Here is a 17,684-nt window from a genome sequence, read left to right as displayed (position 1 = left end):
GGGGGGAGGATGCTGGGGGGAGGGGCCCTGGTCACGGGCAGCCCCGACAGACGTATCAAGGACGTTAGAGACAACAGCTGGCACTGTGGGGCAGAGTCGGGTGGACTCCCTGTGGCAGCACACCTGCCATTCTTTGTATTGTGGGGAGACAGAAGGGTAGAGGTTCTGCTCCATGGAGCTGGGAGCCGGCCTGAGTCTGAGAACACTGGAGACACAGCCTTCTGCTGGCAAGTGGCAGAGAATGCTGGATGGTCAGCAGAAGCCCTCAGGTTGCCGCTGCTGCACCTCCAGCATTTGTTTTGGCTCAGTTCAGGTTAGATATATGTCTAAGTCCCAGCATATTACAGACCCAGTGCCCAGGGCCACAAGAAGGAGGGACCCTCATGCCCCATCCCCTGTACTCTGACCCCAGCATTCCCTCACTCCCAACTCCCATGGTATCTAAAGCAGCAGGGGTAGGGGTCTGGCTCCTGGGGCCGTACTGGGCTGTGTAGGAGTTCTCTTCCCTGCAGGAGGATTTCTTTCTGACACCAAGAAGAACGTCCTAGTGAGCATAACTGGCTCACCTTGGAGACTGACTTGGGACAGAGTGAGTTCTCTGTCCTCTGAGGTGTGCAGACAGAGGCTTTAGAGGACTTTGTGCCCTTTGGATGGGAGCCTGGGACCAAATGACCCGGACATTGGCCGAGTGGGCATCTGGCCACCCTGCCTCCGGGTGTTGGCTTGATGGTGGAGGATGAGACAGACCCATCTGGGGAACATAACTAGGTGCTAATGTGGCACTACTGTCAACTGCTGCTCTGCAGTCCATTCAGGGGAGACACGAGCTATGGCATGTGGAAGGACTGAGGGGCCCCCATGGGTCCCCAGATGCCTCCTTCTGATTGCCTGTCTGGTGGACTCCCTGCAGCTGCATCCCAGGCACCAGCTCGGGATAGTCCTCCTGACTGGGTCAGCTGAGGCCAGCGACCAAGGACTTGGCCAGAGGACACTGGGCTCCTTCCTATCTCCTGTCCCAGTGCCAGGATGTTGTGACTATGGCTATTGTCATGCGCATAGACCAGGATGAATCTGCTACTCACTGTGTGACTAGCAGGTTGCCTGCACACCTCTGGTGACCTGGAGCTTGCTGTTTCCCATGGAGTTTCCTTCCAGGGAAGGATTGCTCTGTCTGCTAGAAATTCTTTCCAGCACTAAGCTGAGATCTGCTTCCCTGGACTTTCCTCATCAAGGCCAGCATGCACAGGAGTTGGGCTGCTCTTGGTTCCACAGCCCCTGCCTCTCACATGCGGCCCCAGGCCTGCACCCCCATTACCTGCCATGGACCCCAGCTGCCCTGCGGGACACACGCCTCCCTCCCCTGTCCCTTTCCCAGTGGGTCTCATCACCAGAACAGGTCCATGGCCTCCTTAACAAGTTCCCAGACTTCTGGCCCCACAGACACAGGCCCCACCAGCCCTTTGGCCGCCCCATGCCCCAAGTGACTCATCAAGTTGGCAGTGAACAACCCCAAAGTCCCCTTTCCACGTGCTGCCGCTGCTGCTGTGGCTGGGCGGCCCTTCCACACCAGAGTCTGTGTTTCCAACTGTGAAAGCCAAGTACAGCCCAGCACATGTCCATGCTCAGTTTCATCGTGTCAGAATTGGCCCTTAGGCCCAGCCTGCTGGGGTCTACGTAGTCCCAACTCCCTCATCCAAACATCAGCTATTCTTCCCAGCTTCCTGTCTTCTGTAAATCTGATGGTGCACAGGCTGTCAGTGGCTCTGGCCAAGCCATTGATAAACATGGTGAGGAAGGAGAGGGTGAGACGCAGCCCTCTCTGTTTTCCTGCAGAGAAGCAGGCCTGCAGAGACCCTTCGCTTCTCTTCACTCCGGAGTGTATACTGCCTCCAACAATTCTCATCTGTCCCTACGAGTTCTTGTCCACAGGGAACCCCCAGTCGGTGCCTACGAAGTCCATGTGTCCATTTAACAATCGAGTCTAAAATTCCAGCCTGGCTTAATGTCATATGCACCTGGGTAAGCCAGGCCCTGGATGCCATGCACCTAGCACTGAGCCCGCTTCAGCCCTGGGGCCGCCAGTCACAGAGGACATGTGACGGACAATGAGTGGATGCTAGTAACTGGAACATGCTAGTCACAGTAAGCACCGGGTCCTTACTATACACCAGGCACTCTTCTAGACCCAGGGTGACCCTCTGCATCAACCACCATTAACCCTATTCTGACTCCTGATGGGAACTGAGACACACAGTGGGTCAGGGACTTACCCAAAGGCACATTGCTCCCAACCAGGAAAGGGTGTGTACAGGACAGGAATGTCCAGAAGCTGCTAGGCCAGCCTCGTGGGCTTCAATGGGACACGAGTAGTGACTAAAGATGGTAAGAAAAGAAAGCAGGGGCTTGCAGTGGGTTTCTCTGCTATTCGCCGCTTCCCTCAGCACCTGCTTCCTGCCAGCTTGTCCTGTGCCAGACTGGGTTGGGCCTCGGGGAGGCAGGGGCAAGCACACTGACTAGATGCCCTGGGGAGGGCAAATGGCCACATCAGGGAAGGCATCCTGGCAGACATGACATCTGAGCGGATCTTGGAAAGAGCAGATGGAAATGTGTCAGACTGGGGAGGTGTGTGGGAGTAAGGGCTGGTGATAGAAGGTTCCAGGCTGAAGGAACAATACTGCGAAGGTGATCACGGTGGCTGCAGTGGTCCAGGCAAGGAGGAGGGGAATGAATCTGGCCACCCTGGGCCCACGGCCTTGAAGGAGTGGGGACTGAGGGCTTTGGGGAGCCAGCAAGGACGTCAAACAGGAAGGGACCCTCAGCAGCCCAGGCCGCCTGTCCACCCTCCATGGCCGAGGATGTAAGCAGCACTGGGCACTTCCCTGCATCAGATAGGGTCGGGGGTGGTGTGGGAACCGGGTGCCAGTGAGTAAGGCTTTTCTTGCCCTCCCCACGAGCCCAGCAGCTGCTGCCTGCTGGGGTCTGTGTAGTCCCAACCCCCAGTGCCTACAAACCCCCAGTGGGCACCAGTGGGACAATTACCAGGTTGAAACAGGCTGAGCCCTGGAGCCCAGCAGGCTCCCAGTCACCGCAACTTTTGACCCACAATCCCTGGGCCTTGCATAGTAGCCAGATGGTGTGGGAGGGAGTCAGAGCTCTGGGCGCCCTGATGCTCTCCCCTAGGGTCCTCAAGCACTCTGGGGGCTCCAGGAGCACCTAACCAGGCTGAGAGTCGAGGGGCAAGTATCCGCGTTCCCCTCGCCATAAATCTGAGGCAGAAGAAAGGAACATTTGCAGTCATCCTTGGAGAATCTCCTGCTCAATCTAGAATCCTTCCTCTATCACCCCAATAGCAACCATCGCACCCCAGTGGGATGCCTCCAAAGCTAGAGAGCTACCACCACAAATCTGAGGGCTGCCACCGTGGCGTGGCACTCAGGAGTCCTTCCGTGGACTGAACCACACTGAAATCAGTCGGCCAAAACCAAAACACCCTCGTCTTCCACAGGAGTGAAACCATCCACATCTTTCATCCGTGGCTGGCCCAGTTACCTCCCCCTCCCTGAGTGAGGTTATCTGTCCCTCAGACTACACGGTGCAGCTTCTGAGCCCTTGAAATGTGGCTGGTGTAACTGCGGAACCAAACCTTTTACAAAATAAAACCAAACTCAAATACCTGAAGGAGCAGAACACGAGGATACTGACTGCACATTGAAATGGCAATATTTCTGATACAGCAGGTTAAAATATTATTAAAATTAACTGCACCAAAATTCAGCTCACCTGTTTCTTTGCTCTTTTTTCAATTTGGTGACTGAGAAGCTCAATGGCGCCGGGAGTCTGCAGCCCAGTGCTGACTCAGAACTTGTGTAAGGACCAGGGGAGGTAGGTGCTCAGGTGTCTGGGGATAGTTGAGCCCCAGACAAGTTCTGGCTTCAGTTACTTGAGGGGTCATGTTCTCCACCACACAAGCAAGACATGTTCATTCTAGGAATAATAGAGAACATGAAGAATCGTTCACAATCAAAATCAAAATAACCCCAAATGCCACCATCCAGTGACAGCTTCTGAGCTAGGGAGAATCTCGCTCATGGATAATGGCTGCAGGGAACTTTTGCATCTCCCCCAGCCACGCAGTCCCATCATCCAGGCAGGACTGATGTCTATTAGTCTGATTCTAAACCCAAAAGTAACATGTGAGGTCCTGGCAGAGAAGAATGTACAGAGATTGTAATGCTGATTCATTCGTTCATTCAGTTCTTCCCTCAGAGCACTGTTACCAATCTACATTCTGGCTGGGCCTGTGCCTGGATCTGCGGATGCAGCACTAAAATCAGACCCAGGCCTGGAGACACTTCAGTAAACTCAGTGAGGTGAGGGCTGGGCTGCACAGCAATACAAAGGCATGGGAGTCCAGAGAAAGAACTCCCACCCCGGCTAGTGGTCAGGGAAGGCTTCCTAGAGGAGGGGCCCTTCAACTGTATCTTAGAAGAGTGAGTCTTTGCTGTAGCAAGCTGGGAAGACCAGAGTGCTCACAGATGCAGTTACAGCCTGTGGGAGGGAAGAGGCTTTCTGTGCTCAGCCAGAGGCTGGATGCTGCCTGTTGCCTGCTGCCTGCTGCTTGCTCTGGAGTCTAATGATAAAAGGACAAAGGGATTATCTGCTTTTGCTTACATGATTAAAACTAGACAAATATTTCCTTTACCTGAAAGAGTGAACTCTTGGCAGTAGAGCAAAACACAGAGTCTCCTTAACCAATCTCTCACTCCTGGCCCCCACCACCCATGGGCAGTGAGGAGAGTAACTCAGGCTCACCTGCTCTGGTGGGCAGAGCGCCCAGGCCGGGTGTGCCGGGTGGGAGGAGCGCAGAGGACACCCACAGGTCCTGTCAACACAAGGGAGCCACTGTCTCCCACAAGGGAGCCACTAACCCAAGATGGCCACAAGGTGGCAACTCACGGGAACAAATGTAGCCATGGCCCCATTTTATAGCTGGGGTGCCTGAGTGACTTTCTTCCCAAAGCTAGTGGACACAACTTGGACCAGGATGGAGACCACCAACTCCCTAGGGCTCGAACTCCTTCACTCTGTCATTAGTCAGCAAACCTGCGGTAACCCTGCTGATTGGCAGCACCTGGAACTCTCGCTGGCCACTGGGGACCCACAGAGAAGTCAGACCTGTCCCCCTTTTCATGAGTCCTCTCGTCTGGTGAGAGAGACAGCTAGGGCTGTCCCTGAAGCCTGGGGCTCTGGGATCCTCAGAATGGTGCCTAACTCTGGGTGAGAAGTGGGTGGTGAAAAAGCTTGACCTTACCTGTGGATAGGAGTTAGGCAAGTGAAGGAAGTGGACAGGGGGACCCCAACAAAGGAAACAGCCTGTGAAAAGACCTGGGGACTTGAAAGGGCGTGAGTGTCTGGTGAGGTGACCCTGGGCCTGGGAGAGAGCAGAGCAGAGAGGCTACAAGGAATCCCGAGGGCAGCACTACTGGGAGGGGGGTGCCTGTGCCCATTTGCTCCAGAGAACACTGTGAGGGTACTGGGCAGACCCAAGAGGAGAGTGAGAGTGGGTCTGCTTGGGGGCCCAGCAGGGCCCTCATGTCCCCCAACAGCGCACCTTGCTCTCCCAGCTTGATGTCTGGCCTTGCCTCTCTGGATGCCAAGACCTCCAGCCGCCTGGGCATCCTCACTGTGGCATACTACCTGTGGACCACCTTCTTGGCAGTCATCGTGGGCATCATCATGGTCTCTGTCATCCACCCAGGCGGGGCAGCCCAAAAGGAGACAACGGAGCAGAGCAGGAAGCCCATCATGAGCTCAGCCGACGCCCTGCTGGACCTTATCCGGTAACCCTTGCCACCAGCGCCCTGCTGGAGAGGATGTGTGAGGGAAGGTGTGCCCAGTGGGTGAGGCAGAAGCCCCGGGTGAGCCTTGGCCCACTGTCACCTTGGGAGCTATGTAGAACTGACAGAGCAGGAACAAGAGGGCCCAGGAGGAGAACCAGGACAGCAGTTGTTCTAGGAGCCAAGGGAGTGGAATTTCAAGAAGTTTCATTTTCTAAGATCCATTATTTCTAAGATTTGGTGACTATGATTCATCTTTTCTTGGAGTTTTTGATTCAAAACAGCTTTCCTCATGGTGACAGGAATTGTTGGTGCTCAGGAAGCCCCCCACCACCACCACTTCCCTGCCCAGGGGCTGAGGGCTCGGGATCAGATGCCCATGACTCGTCAGAGTCAAATGTTCCAGCAGCCATTTCTATATCTGGTGACCTTTCACAAGGGGAAAATTGATCCCTCTCATTTGAGGTCCACCCACCTACCCACCCCCGGTCAATCTCAACCCCAGTGCAAGTTGTTTTGCAAAGCTGGGTGGCTAGACCTCACTGTCACTATTTCTAGGTCAGAGGAAAGGCTGGAGAGAGAGGTCACATGCTTCTCAGGACAGGGAGCCAGATGCTTGGAAATGGGAGATCCAATCTCAGCTCTGCCCAGAAGTTTCTGCGTAGCCCTGGGCATGTCAGTCCCTGTCTCTGGGTCTCCATTTCCCCAGTGGTTTCCAAAATTCTTTCTAATTCTGTGGTTCCGAAACCCAAAGGCCACAAGTCAACGGGGAGCCTGCAGGGAATGAGCAGAGGCTTCTGGGAGCAGATTCTGAGAGGTGGAGATCGAAGGATAAATCAGGGCCCAACCTGAGGATGGTGAATCCAGGCTGAGGCAGGTGGCTGTTACGCTTTAGCAGAGATGAGCTGGAGTAGGGTGGAGTGAACGGGGTGTGAGTGGGGGCCTGAGTTTGCCCTGAAAGGAGTGCAATCACTTCTGTTCCATTCACCCACCTTTATTGAGCACCAGCTCTAGAAGATATTGTGCCAGGAGATGGGGGTGCAGTGAGGGCCAGCGTCCAGCTTTACATGAAGAAAAATTTTGATAATGGGAGGACATTGATGCAGGACCATAGACTTTGTTATAGAACTTGCGCCATCATTTGCTTTCTAAAGCTATTTGTATTGTTCTGAGAGCATCTTAATTTTTTCCACTTTTATTTTGGAGTAATTTTAGGTTTATGGAAAAGTTGCAAATAGAGAGAGATCCCAAATACCCACACCCATCTACCCCCACCCAACCCAGATCAGCAACTTTCACACATTTGTCAAAGTAAGAAATAAAATCACGCAATGCTACCAACTAGGTGACAGGATTTCCACTGGATTTCACCAGTTTTTCTGCTAATGTTCTTTTTTTAATTTTTTTCTTTTAGAAGCCAACCCAGGATACCATGTGGTATTAGAAAATTCTTTTTTTTTTAAGATTTATTTATTTATGCGTACAGAACTGGGGTACAGGGCAGAGGTGTAGGGGTGGTGAAAGGCTTCACCAGAGACAGAGTGGGGAGCAGAACAGGCAGATTGAGGAAGTACACTGCTGAGGGGAGCAGTGGGCGGGTCAGGAGAGGTCTGCCACGCCATGTGGTCACCTCCTGGGGTGGGGATTGAACTCATGCTGAAGTGGCTTTGGCTTCGTAGTGCTGTGCTTTAACCCACTGCGCTACCAGGGAGGGCCATAAAATTCTTAAGTTTAATGTAGTAAAACCTAGTGACTTTTTTATTGCTGATTTTATTCTTAGAAAGTCCTTCCAAATCCTGAAAGCTGGTCACATATTAACATTCTCTTCTACTTTTTTATGGCTTAAGTTTTCTTTTTAATTATATTTTTAAACCATGTGGAAAATTTTTGGGTGCTAAGTATGAAACACGGATGTAACTTCTATATTTCAGACAGCAGGTCATTTGCACAATACTTTTTAATGAATCCTTCGTTCCCTCACTTATCTTTTCTCACTTCTTTTCCTCACCAAAACAAGTTCTACTAGACATGAAATACTTTGCTATATGAAGTTCTGGTTCTGGGCTCTGGTCCTATTACACTGATTTTTCTGCTAAGACTCAGTAGCTCACTGTTTTGACTGTTCCATCTTGATGTTTTTTTGTGTGGTCGGACAAGACCCCCTTCTCCTTTGGCTTCATGAAAATATTAATAAGAATAATGCCGCCACTTATGTGGGTGCCACAGATAAAATATGAACCCTGGACTCCACTTCTGCGAGGCTGGTGAGCAGGGGAGGCAGCCACATCAGCCAGTGCCCGGGCGAGGGCAGGTGACCTAAAGAAGGGTCACAGAAATGGCCTGAGCAGTCAGAGGAGGCTAGAGCGGATCTGTCTGAGCAGGAGGCAGCCAGCCAGAGTAGCAAGAGGGCATTCCAATCGGGAGGAATAGTGTGGACAGAGGCCTGGAGCTGGAAAAGCACACAGAGTATTTTTTTCTTAAAGATTTTTATTTATTTATGCATACAGAACTGGGGTACAGGCCAGAGATGCGGAGAGTGAGAGGATTCACCAGGGACAGAGTGGGGTACAGAACAGGCAGATCGACGAAGTACACTGCTGAGGGGAGCAGCGGGCGGGTCAGGAGAGGTCTGCCACGCCATATGGATCTCCTCCGGGGCAGGTGGGGATTGAACTCATGCGGAAGTGGCTTTAGCTTCTTAGTGCTGTGCTTTAACCTGCTGCGCCACCAGGGAGGGCCGCACACAGCATATTTTAAGAACTGTAAGGAAGTGGTATTAGAGCTTACAGGAGCCTGTGCCTCCAGAACTGGGGATGGGGTGGCTGGGAATAGGGGCCTGAGTCTGCAGAGGGAGTGGAGCTAGATCATGAAGGTCTTAAGTAGCCAGGGTGGTGTTCAGATGACCCCAAGGTCCTCCTGTCCTGGCTCTACAACTCTGCATGATGACTCTCTTCCCAGGAACATGTTCCCAGCCAACCTCGTGGAAGCCACATTTAAACAGGTGAGGGGGTCCCTGGGCAGAATAGGGGTGCACAGAGGTGCCTGTGCACAGCTGGGAAGAGAAAAGTTCACATAGCCAGTTTCCTGGAGAGAGGGGTGGGAGAAGGGTTAGAAAGGGGAGGGGAGAAGTGTGAGGAACGAAGGGGAGGGGAGGGCCCTAGGTCTTAGTGCCTCCACTGCCGACCCAACCCTCAGCCCAGCGTCCAGCTTTACATGAAGAAAAATTCTGATAATGGGAGGACACCCCCATGTGATGGCTGCTCTGCCTTGGTCTCACCCAAGTGCTCACGCACGCACTGTCTCACTGGGTCCTCACCATCACTCTGCCCTGCAGAAGGGACTGGCCCCTCTCCTGAGGGAGGACTCTAAGACTTACCCAGCAGATACTGCTGGGAAATGACAGAGCTAGTGGGCAAAGCTGGCCTGTCTGCTCTTAAGCCCGTTTTCTTTTTCTTTAAAACAAAATCTTTCTGTTCTTCTCATAAGGACAGCAGTGCCATTCACTGCAGAAAATTAGGAAAATATTTTGAGAATATAAAGTAAAAAATAAAAATCACCTCTAGTTTCTTACCTAGCAGTAGTAGTCACTGTGCTTCTAGTCATGTCTTTTCTCTGCACAGTTGTTTTCAAAACTAAAATTAGGGCTATAGTGCATTGATAGTGTGGCCCCACCCATTCCTATCTATGCCATGAGCCCTTTCTCTGGTTATTAAATGTTTCTTAAAATACGCTACTCAGTGGTGATGTCATCACCCTTTGTAAGGCTGGACTGTAATGTATTCACCAGGCCCCGTTGGTGGGCCTCTGTTTTCAAAGTTTTGCCCTTTTGGAAATTATGGTAAACATCCTGTGTGGTAGTCTTTGCCTGCATATATAATACTATTCTATTCTTTTCCCCTTTCTAAAATTATGGATGGTCGGTTGACTCAATCCAGCAAGCATTTCCTGACCCCCTTCCCTGAGCTGGGTCCTGTAGTGGGTGTGGAGACACCCAGAAGGGCCTGAGATCTGGAGAGGCAGCTCCCAAACAAGGAACAGTGAAACCTCAAGCCAACCACTGCCTCTTCACTTAGGATGATATGAGCTGCTTAGCAAAGGGCCCTAAATAGGGAGCTCAGTTTCATCCCAGCAGTGATGGGGAATTATTGAAGATAGAAGATATTGAAGGTAGATTCTTCATATCCAACCTGGAATCCCCTTTTTCCTTTGACCAACTCCTATCCGTCCTTCCAAACCCAAATCAAATGTCCCCTTCTTTGTGACACCCTGACTAGGACAGTCATCAGGAAAGAAATCTTGGCTCAACCTTGTGTCCCTGGGGACCCAGCACAGAGCATTCAGCACTGGAATGACGATGATGGTAGTGGTGGTGGTGATAATGACAGCAGTGATTACTATGGCTAACAGTGTAGTGGGCTCTAGGGTAAGCCCCTTACCAGCTTATCTAATAAGGTAGATACCAGTATAAGTCTCATTTTACAGATGAGGAAACTGAAGACCAGAAACTTCGGTCCCCTACATTTCAGGAGTGTCTCTCCCCAACCCCTCAGAAGTGCCCCTCAGAAGGCTTACCCTACGATACTTCAGTGTTTGGGAGGATAGGAGACTCCAGTTGGGGTTCCATTGATGAAGGATGAAAGACCAGGAAAGTCCTGGGGGCAGAGGAAGGGCAGCTAGCTTAGCAATTTGACTCTTCCCAGCTGGGGCCTCACTTCATCAGATTGATTTTTTTGTTCTGTTCTAAGAGCTGAAAAGTTGATGTCCTTTAGTCAAGGGAAAACAACCCATGAATAGTGACTGCAAGCAGTGGATCACTCTTTGGAGGTGTTTTGAGCACATTTTACTGATCACTAGAAGAGGCCACATAGAAACAGGCACAACCAGCTAGGAGGTTGGGAAGCCCATATGAAATTAGCTGATCCTGTTTTCTGGGGAAAGTAATCTGGCCACAGCAAGCTGAGTTAGAGGGTTGTGACTAATGTAGTTTGGGTGTTTTGACAGGTGTTTCCCGTAAGTTCAGGCTGCCTTCGTTTAGATGTGTAGAGTGAGCTGAGCAGCCCAGGTGGCCTCCATTTTGTGGGTTCTCATATAAGAATTAACTTTCTCAAACCTCTCCTTTTGATCAAACTCTCAGTTATACTGATAATACCTACCAAACTTGAAGGTGTTAGCATTACTCTGAATGGCCATTTCTGGTTGATGTTGGAGTAAGGTTGAATGTCCAAGTGGAATTCAGAGGTAGGATATTCAGGTCTTGCTCAAAGGCCAAATAGTAGGTCCAAGTTTCCTTTAGTGGAAGCCAGGGCCGGTGGTTATTAGGTGTATGGGTCACGGATGGTTGAAAATGGATAGATCAATAATGAGGGTTACAGGGTAGATGAGAAGGACGATAGTTACAAGCAAATGCTGGTGGGTGTGATAGCACATAGACAGATGGAGGGGTACAGAGGCACAGCTGGGTAGTATGTAGATGGACGAAGACATGTCCATTTTCTTTTTTGGTAAAATATTCCTAAGAACCCTGTCCTGCCTGCTTCACGGGCTCATTGCCCATCAGATAGTTCATAGAGCCAGATGTGCTTCTGGCTTGTCATTCTTGTTATTAACCACGACACTTGACCCCAATTCCTTCCTGGTTGGGTCGCTGCCAGTACCGCACCAAGACCACCCCCATTGTCCACTCGCCCACTCTGGCATCAGAGGTTTCTCCTCGGCGTATCCTCATCTACAGCCTCCAGGAAGACAATGGTTCTCGGGTACAGAACTTTGCCCTGGACCTGACCCCACCGCCCGAGGTGGTTTACAAATCAGAACCTGGCACCAGCGATGGCATGAATGTTCTGGGCATCGTCATCTTCTCTGCCACCATGGGTATGTGTTGCCCCCCAGGTCCTAATGAGCCCGGGAGCCAGCCCCTCCTTGAACTCGCCCTTCCCTGAACCTGGTAGCCTGTATAACTTGGTCAGGGTCTTGGTGTTAGGGAGGACATTCTGGCAGGGAGTGACACTTGCTGCTGTCCAGGGTGTGGGTGAGAGAAAGGGAAGAAGGGACAGCCCTGTCAGGGGGTCCAAGTAGCAGAGGCTGAGAAAAAGAGGGAGGGAAGTGGTACCCCCAGGCTGCTAGGAGCCAGTGAGGGCAGACGGGCCAGGGCACAGGGTCTTCGCTGCTTTGCCACCAGTGTGTCAGCACATGCAGGGCACCTGCCTGCATCCCGGTCTCGGTCTGTCTGCAGCACCTGTGACTTGCTCGTGTGTCCCCGCCTCCTCAGGCATCATGCTGGGCCGTATGGGCGACAGTGGGACCCCCCTGGTCAGCTTCTGCCAGTGCCTCAACGAGTCTGTCATGAAGATCGTGGCGGTGGCGGTGTGGTAAGCCAGCTCGCCTGCCCTGGGAGGTGGAGGAAACCACGGGCCAGTCCTCTGCTCTGCCAGGAGGCTCCACCTGGGCCTGGGGCTTGTGGAGCTCCATGTGCCCCACTCTAGCCCCCCAGCCCTGACCAGACCCACTTCCAACTCTGGGTGCCACTTCCGGCCCAATCAGGCCCACAGGAGGAGAGCTAAGAGGTAAGCCTGACCCCGCTATCCCAAGCCTCAGTTTTCCCATCACATGGAATCTCATCAGCTCAATTTTTGGAGAAAGGAAACCCAGAAGTGAGAACCAGCTGCCACTTGGCTCAGAATTCAGATTTAGCAACTTTGCACAGTTTAGGGGGGGATATGCAGAGGCCTGTTCAAGTTCTCCCTAGAGGGTGTGGCACTGATGGGCTGAAGTGTGGGCCTCCTGAGAGCGAGCCCAGGCCTCAGAGTCCAGGACTCGGGAAGGTGTGGGGGCGGGTGGGCTGAGGATGGTACTAATGATGCCCTGGCTGGGCACACGGGCACACAGTCTTACTCCTCCCTGGAGCCTGGGAGACCAAGCAGTGCTGCAGTCTGGGCTGCATGGGGTACCGCTGCCCTTCCCACCGCCAGGTACTTCCCTTTTGGCATCGTGTTCCTCATTGCTGGCAAGATCCTGGAGATGGACGACCCCACCGCCGTCAGAAAGAAGCTGGGCTTCTACGCCATCACAGTGGTGTGTGGGCTGATGATCCACGGCCTCTTCATCCTGCCCCTCCTCTATTTCTTCATCACCAAGAAGAACCCCATTGTCTTCATTCGCGGCATCCTCCAGGCGCTGCTCATCGCACTGGCCACCTCCTCCAGGTATGGGGTGACGGGCAGCAGATGGAAAAGCCTGAACCGTCCATCTGCCCCGCCATCATTTGTCCGTAGCCACAGAAACACAGAACATGTAAGCACAGCTGCCCTCACAAATGTGGGGTAGCTGTGATAAGAAGACCAATTTTTGAGGTGTAATACATAAGGCCCCATTACAGGCTCTGGCAAGTGGACTGGGCTCCCAAGACAGTGACCTGGAGAGTGTTAGTCCCAGCACTGCCCTGGGAGGTCCAGTAATAGGAGCAGCAGCAGCTGCCATTGGAGCCAGCGGCTGGCGAGGCAGACAATGTTGTGAGCACGTTGGTGTCGACTCCTAACAGCTCTGCAGAACAGGTGTTTCCAGGCACACGCAGGTCAAGAAACCCGCAGGGCCGCTGGGCCAGTAGGAGGCTCAGGGAGTCTGGCCGAGAGCTCTGCTATTACCACTTCATCTGCAAGTGTGCAGCAGGCCATTCTGGGCAGGCCCCTTCTCTCTGGGCTTCGGTTTCTTCATCTCTAAAATGGACTCAATCTCTCAGGACAAGCTGTGAAGACCAGTCGAGTATGAAGCACACAGTGCCTGATGCAGTCAGCTCTGCCAGTGGGCACTTCCGTTCTGACTTTCTCAGATGCCCCAGGCCCTGGCAGATCTGGCCTGACACTGACCTCACTCCCAAAGGGCCATTTTCAAAGTCCCTCAGCCTGTCCTCCCCCGACACGGCAGCCGAGAGGTCCTGACTGTCCCAAAGCTCATCCCAGGCCGAAGGGGGCAGTGGGCAGACCCTGATCCCTCTGCCCACAGCTCAGCCACGTTGCCCATCACCTTCAAGTGCCTCCTGGAGAACAACCACATCGACCGGCGCATCGCTCGCTTTGTCCTGCCCGTGGGCGCCACCATCAACATGGACGGCACCGCGCTCTATGAAGCCGTGGCCACCATCTTCATCGCCCAGGTCAACAACTATGAGCTGGACTTCGGCCAGATCATCACCATCAGGTGCGCCCCTGAGGCCCCGGTGGGGGCGAGGGCAGGGGCTGGGGCCCTCAGGGTTCTCTCGTTTTCACATCTGATAGGGTCTCTGAATCCGGAGGGGGGAGGGGCTCCTCCCGGGCCATACAGCTAGCCGGTGCTGGGGCGGGAGTGTGACCCGTCCTCTGTGACTCAAGACAAGGGGCTCCCTCTCCAGTGCTGCGGGCTGGGGAGCCGAGGCCCAGAGGAAGGCCCACAGCCCTGCACGCAGAGCAGAGGCGGTCACTGCAGACAGCCCTGCGGGACACAGGGGCCAAGAGCAGGACGAGCGGACAATGGAGGGGTCACTGGTGTGGCTGGAAGTGAGGAAGGGTGCTAGGGTGAGGAGGGGCAGGGTCAGCCTGGCTTGTCAGCCCCCAGGTACAAGCCTGACCCTGGGGTCCAGCCCCAAAGGATGCCGCGTAGAGCTGTGCTGGTAGGCAATCAGAATCTCTGGCAGCTTCCTGGAAACCCGTAGAGGAGCAACCCAGACACGGGGTTTCCCATCAGCTCCGTGCAGCCACAGAACCCCAAGCAGAGGCACATTTCCCACGGTGGGACCCTCCCAGCCGCCCCCGTCACTGTCCTCAGAGGCCCTGGCATTCCGGCCTTCCCCACGGAGCCAGGCCCGACAGCGCCCTGTACCTGCGCCTCCTCCTCTCCCCCCCCCCCAGCATCACAGCCACTGCAGCCAGCATCGGGGCGGCCGGCATCCCCCAGGCCGGGCTCGTCACCATGGTCATCGTGCTCACTTCCGTGGGCCTGCCCACCGATGACATCACCCTCATCATCGCTGTCGACTGGGCTCTGTGAGTGGGCTCACCCCGGCCCTCCCCACACCCGAGGGAGCAGGCATGTGGGGTGGGAGGGGGAACTGCCCTGGCTTGCACAGTGGGGGTGCCCACTCATCAGCACTAGCCTGGCTACATCATTCGTGGGGCTACTTTTCAAAAATGAAAATGTGAGGTGCATGGTCAAAAGCCACACACAGTTTCAAGGCGGTGAGAGCAAAGCATGAAACCAGGCTCCCGCCCTTCTACGCACCGGGGCTGTGCGAGCACCTGGTCACCAGTGCGTGAAGCCAGGCCTGCACCGGCCAGCCTGCACATCACCAAGGGGTGGCTGAAGAGGCCCGGGAGAGCACCTCGCTTCCACTCTGCCTCGGCAGGTGCTGCTGAGGGGTGCGTCACCCCCTCCAGCAACGCCCACAGCTCACCGCCTGCCTTGGCTTACCAGGGACCGTTTCCGCACCATGATTAACGTATTGGGTGATGCACTGGCCGCTGGGATCATGGCCCACATCTGCCGGAAGGACTTTGCTCAGGACATGGGCACCCAGGTAAGGCAGTGCCTCCCCTGCAGCCTGGCCGCCGAAGGCCAGGGTGGGCTGGTACCGATCTTGCCCCAACCAGCTGAGCAGACTTCATCCAGCCCCTTTGTGCAGCCTGGCCTCATCTCTCGTCTAGTACAAGGGTAGCTAATTCCTCTAACAGTTTTGAGCACCCACCACAGCTGATACTGGCCTAGAACTAAGAGGTGCATTGATGAGACAAAGTAAGATAAACCTCTGCCTTTTGGGGAAGGTTTGAACCTCCATGTGGGGTGGCATTGGTCCCACCCACAATGACCCGCAGGGCTTTGTGGGCTTCAGGCTCCTTCAGTAACTGCGTGTAGCAACTTCTCTCACTCTCTGGGAGGAAGGTGAGGCCCAGGCAGGGAGCCACCACCAACCTTGGTGTTGGTCCCTCCCCGCAGGAAGAAGCCCTGAGAGGAGGCAGGGCGGCTGGGAACAGGAGCCGCCCGGGCCTCACAGCACCTCTGTAGGAAAGCTGACCCCTGACCCCAGTCCTCTGCTTGTTCCGTCCTCCCTGGTGTCTGACCGCAGGACCTCCAGCTGCTCCCAAGGCTATTTTCCCTCCTAGAAACTTCCACCCTGTGAGACCGAGCCAGTGAGCCTCCAGGAGATCATGGTGACCCAGCAGAACAGCTGTGTGAAGAGCGTGGCTGAGGCCGCGGAGCTGACCCTGGGCCCCGCCTGTCCCCACCACATCCCCGTCCAGGTGGAGCAGAATGAGGAGCCGGCCACCACCAGCCTGGACCACTGCACCATTGAGATCAACGAGCTCGAGACCAATGTCTGAGCCTGTGGAGCTGCAGGGAGGCCTCAGGCGTGAAGGCCCAGGATGCAGCTTTCCTGAGCCACCGACAGGCTCACACATTCTTCCCGCCCTGTGTGGCCGGAATTCACTCTACTGGGGGGAAATAGAGTCTAGAGAGAAAGCCCTGGTGGCTGAGTGGTGGCCTGACACGAGCCCAGCCCTGCTGTATGTGTCCACTGTGTTGGCCTGTGTGGCAGCGGCAAGGGTCACAGCCCCCAGCTTCTGGGTGACAGAGTTGAGGCTCCGACAATGGAAAACACCTGCCCTGGGTCTCAGAACAAGTGGTGTGTAGGCCGGGAGACTGGCTCTCATCTTTCCAAGTCCAGGCCACACCCTCCTGGAGGACAGGGGCACCAGCAGGTCCAGATGCTAAGAGGAGTCCCATAAACACCACACCCCTCTCCAGCCAGGGGCTCGCACACACTACAGCTTTCGATCTATGAAGGCTTAACCACAGCCTCCTGCTCCTGCCCCAGCTGCGTGCCAGCCCAGTCAGCCCGTCTCTTCCATAACACATGGCCTCAGTGAGCATCCCTGAAGACGGGCCCAGCTGGAGGTCAAGGCCCGGTGCCTTTCACATGCCGCAGCCTTCCGGTCATCCAGTGTGCAAACTGGCTGTCTGCACCTGAGCTGCATGGACCCTGAGAGATCCCTGATCCACTGGACAGGTGGGCCTGTGAAGACCTGGGGAGGCAGGCTCACCTGGCATGCTTTGGTCAAGCTGCCCACACAATCCTAAGTTCAGAACTCCCCCAAAAGCCTGTGTGATGAAGCAAGTCACATTTTCTATTCCTGTCTGTGTTATAACTGAGTAAAAGTGATAACTGAAAGTGCTATGGCTTACTGACCACACCCTGGCTAGCATTTCTTTATTGGGCTAATATAGGCTGTCATAGTTCAGACAGGTCCGTCTGGCAGCTGGAGTTTGGCAGGCCTGTCAAGGTAGCCAGGATATAAAGATACTTGTCTGGGTAGCTAGAACACAGGTAGGTCTGTCTGCTTGGATTGTCAGGGTGTGGTCAGGCCTGTCTGGGCCTCCAGTGTACAGATGAGCCTGTCCTGGCAGCCAGAGTGAGGACAGTCTGTCTGAGGTGTCACATGCTCTGGGAGGCAGAGTGCCTCCCGGCCTGCCCGACAGCCACCTACCCCCTAGTCTGCTCTACTGTGCAGGCAGGCCACGTTGGTCCCCACAAAAGGTCCCCAATCTGGCTCCCTTTGGTGAATGCTTTGGTTTAAAGTGAACCCGTGCCTAAGGACAGTTCCAGACTTACTGCCTCGATCTCCTCAGCCTCCAGGAGGCTCTACAGGGCCTTGGGAGAGCCATGGCCACACACCTCGCTCGAATGTGCTTGGAGAAGCTCCAGAAACCTGCACATGGATGCAGTCCACGAAGACTCGAGAGCTAGGAGAGGAGACGGACCTCCCAAGGTCACCCAGAATCAGGACGGCCGCACCTCCATCATCTTCCTCTAGGGGGCATAGT

General features: G+C 54.3%; 1 protein-coding gene across 3 annotated transcripts in view; it reads left to right on the top strand.

The window, feature by feature from the left end:
• Positions 1-16,990, top strand: part of SLC1A7 (solute carrier family 1 (glutamate transporter), member 7) — a 28,740-nt gene extending 11,750 nt beyond the window's left edge. Inside the window, exons 3-11 of one of the 3 annotated variants that reach the window (XM_004679022.2) lie at positions 5,625-5,840; positions 8,796-8,838; positions 11,489-11,708; positions 12,106-12,205; positions 12,806-13,039; positions 13,836-14,030; positions 14,717-14,851; positions 15,279-15,381; positions 15,965-16,990. In XM_004679022.2, coding sequence (XP_004679079.2) covers positions 5,625-5,840; positions 8,796-8,838; positions 11,489-11,708; positions 12,106-12,205; positions 12,806-13,039; positions 13,836-14,030; positions 14,717-14,851; positions 15,279-15,381; positions 15,965-16,183 — 1,465 coding nt within the window. In that variant the 3' untranslated portion in view covers positions 16,184-16,990. Of the gene's footprint in view, positions 1-5,624; positions 5,841-8,795; positions 8,839-11,488; positions 11,709-12,105; positions 12,206-12,805; positions 13,040-13,835; positions 14,031-14,716; positions 14,852-15,278; positions 15,425-15,964 lie in introns of those variants that run through there. The other 2 variants (XM_012722156.1, XM_012722155.1) reach the window with 2 other exon arrangements.
• The last annotated feature ends 694 nt before the right edge of the window (positions 16,991-17,684 follow it).

The sequence above is a fragment of the Condylura cristata genome, unplaced genomic scaffold (assembly GCF_000260355.1).
Source record: "Condylura cristata isolate star-nosed mole 26May11 unplaced genomic scaffold, ConCri1.0 scaffold00008, whole genome shotgun sequence".
NCBI lineage: Eukaryota > Metazoa > Chordata > Mammalia > Eulipotyphla > Talpidae > Condylura > Condylura cristata.
Note: the sequence above shows the minus strand (reverse complement) of the source record. Positions and strands in the feature narration are given on the sequence as shown.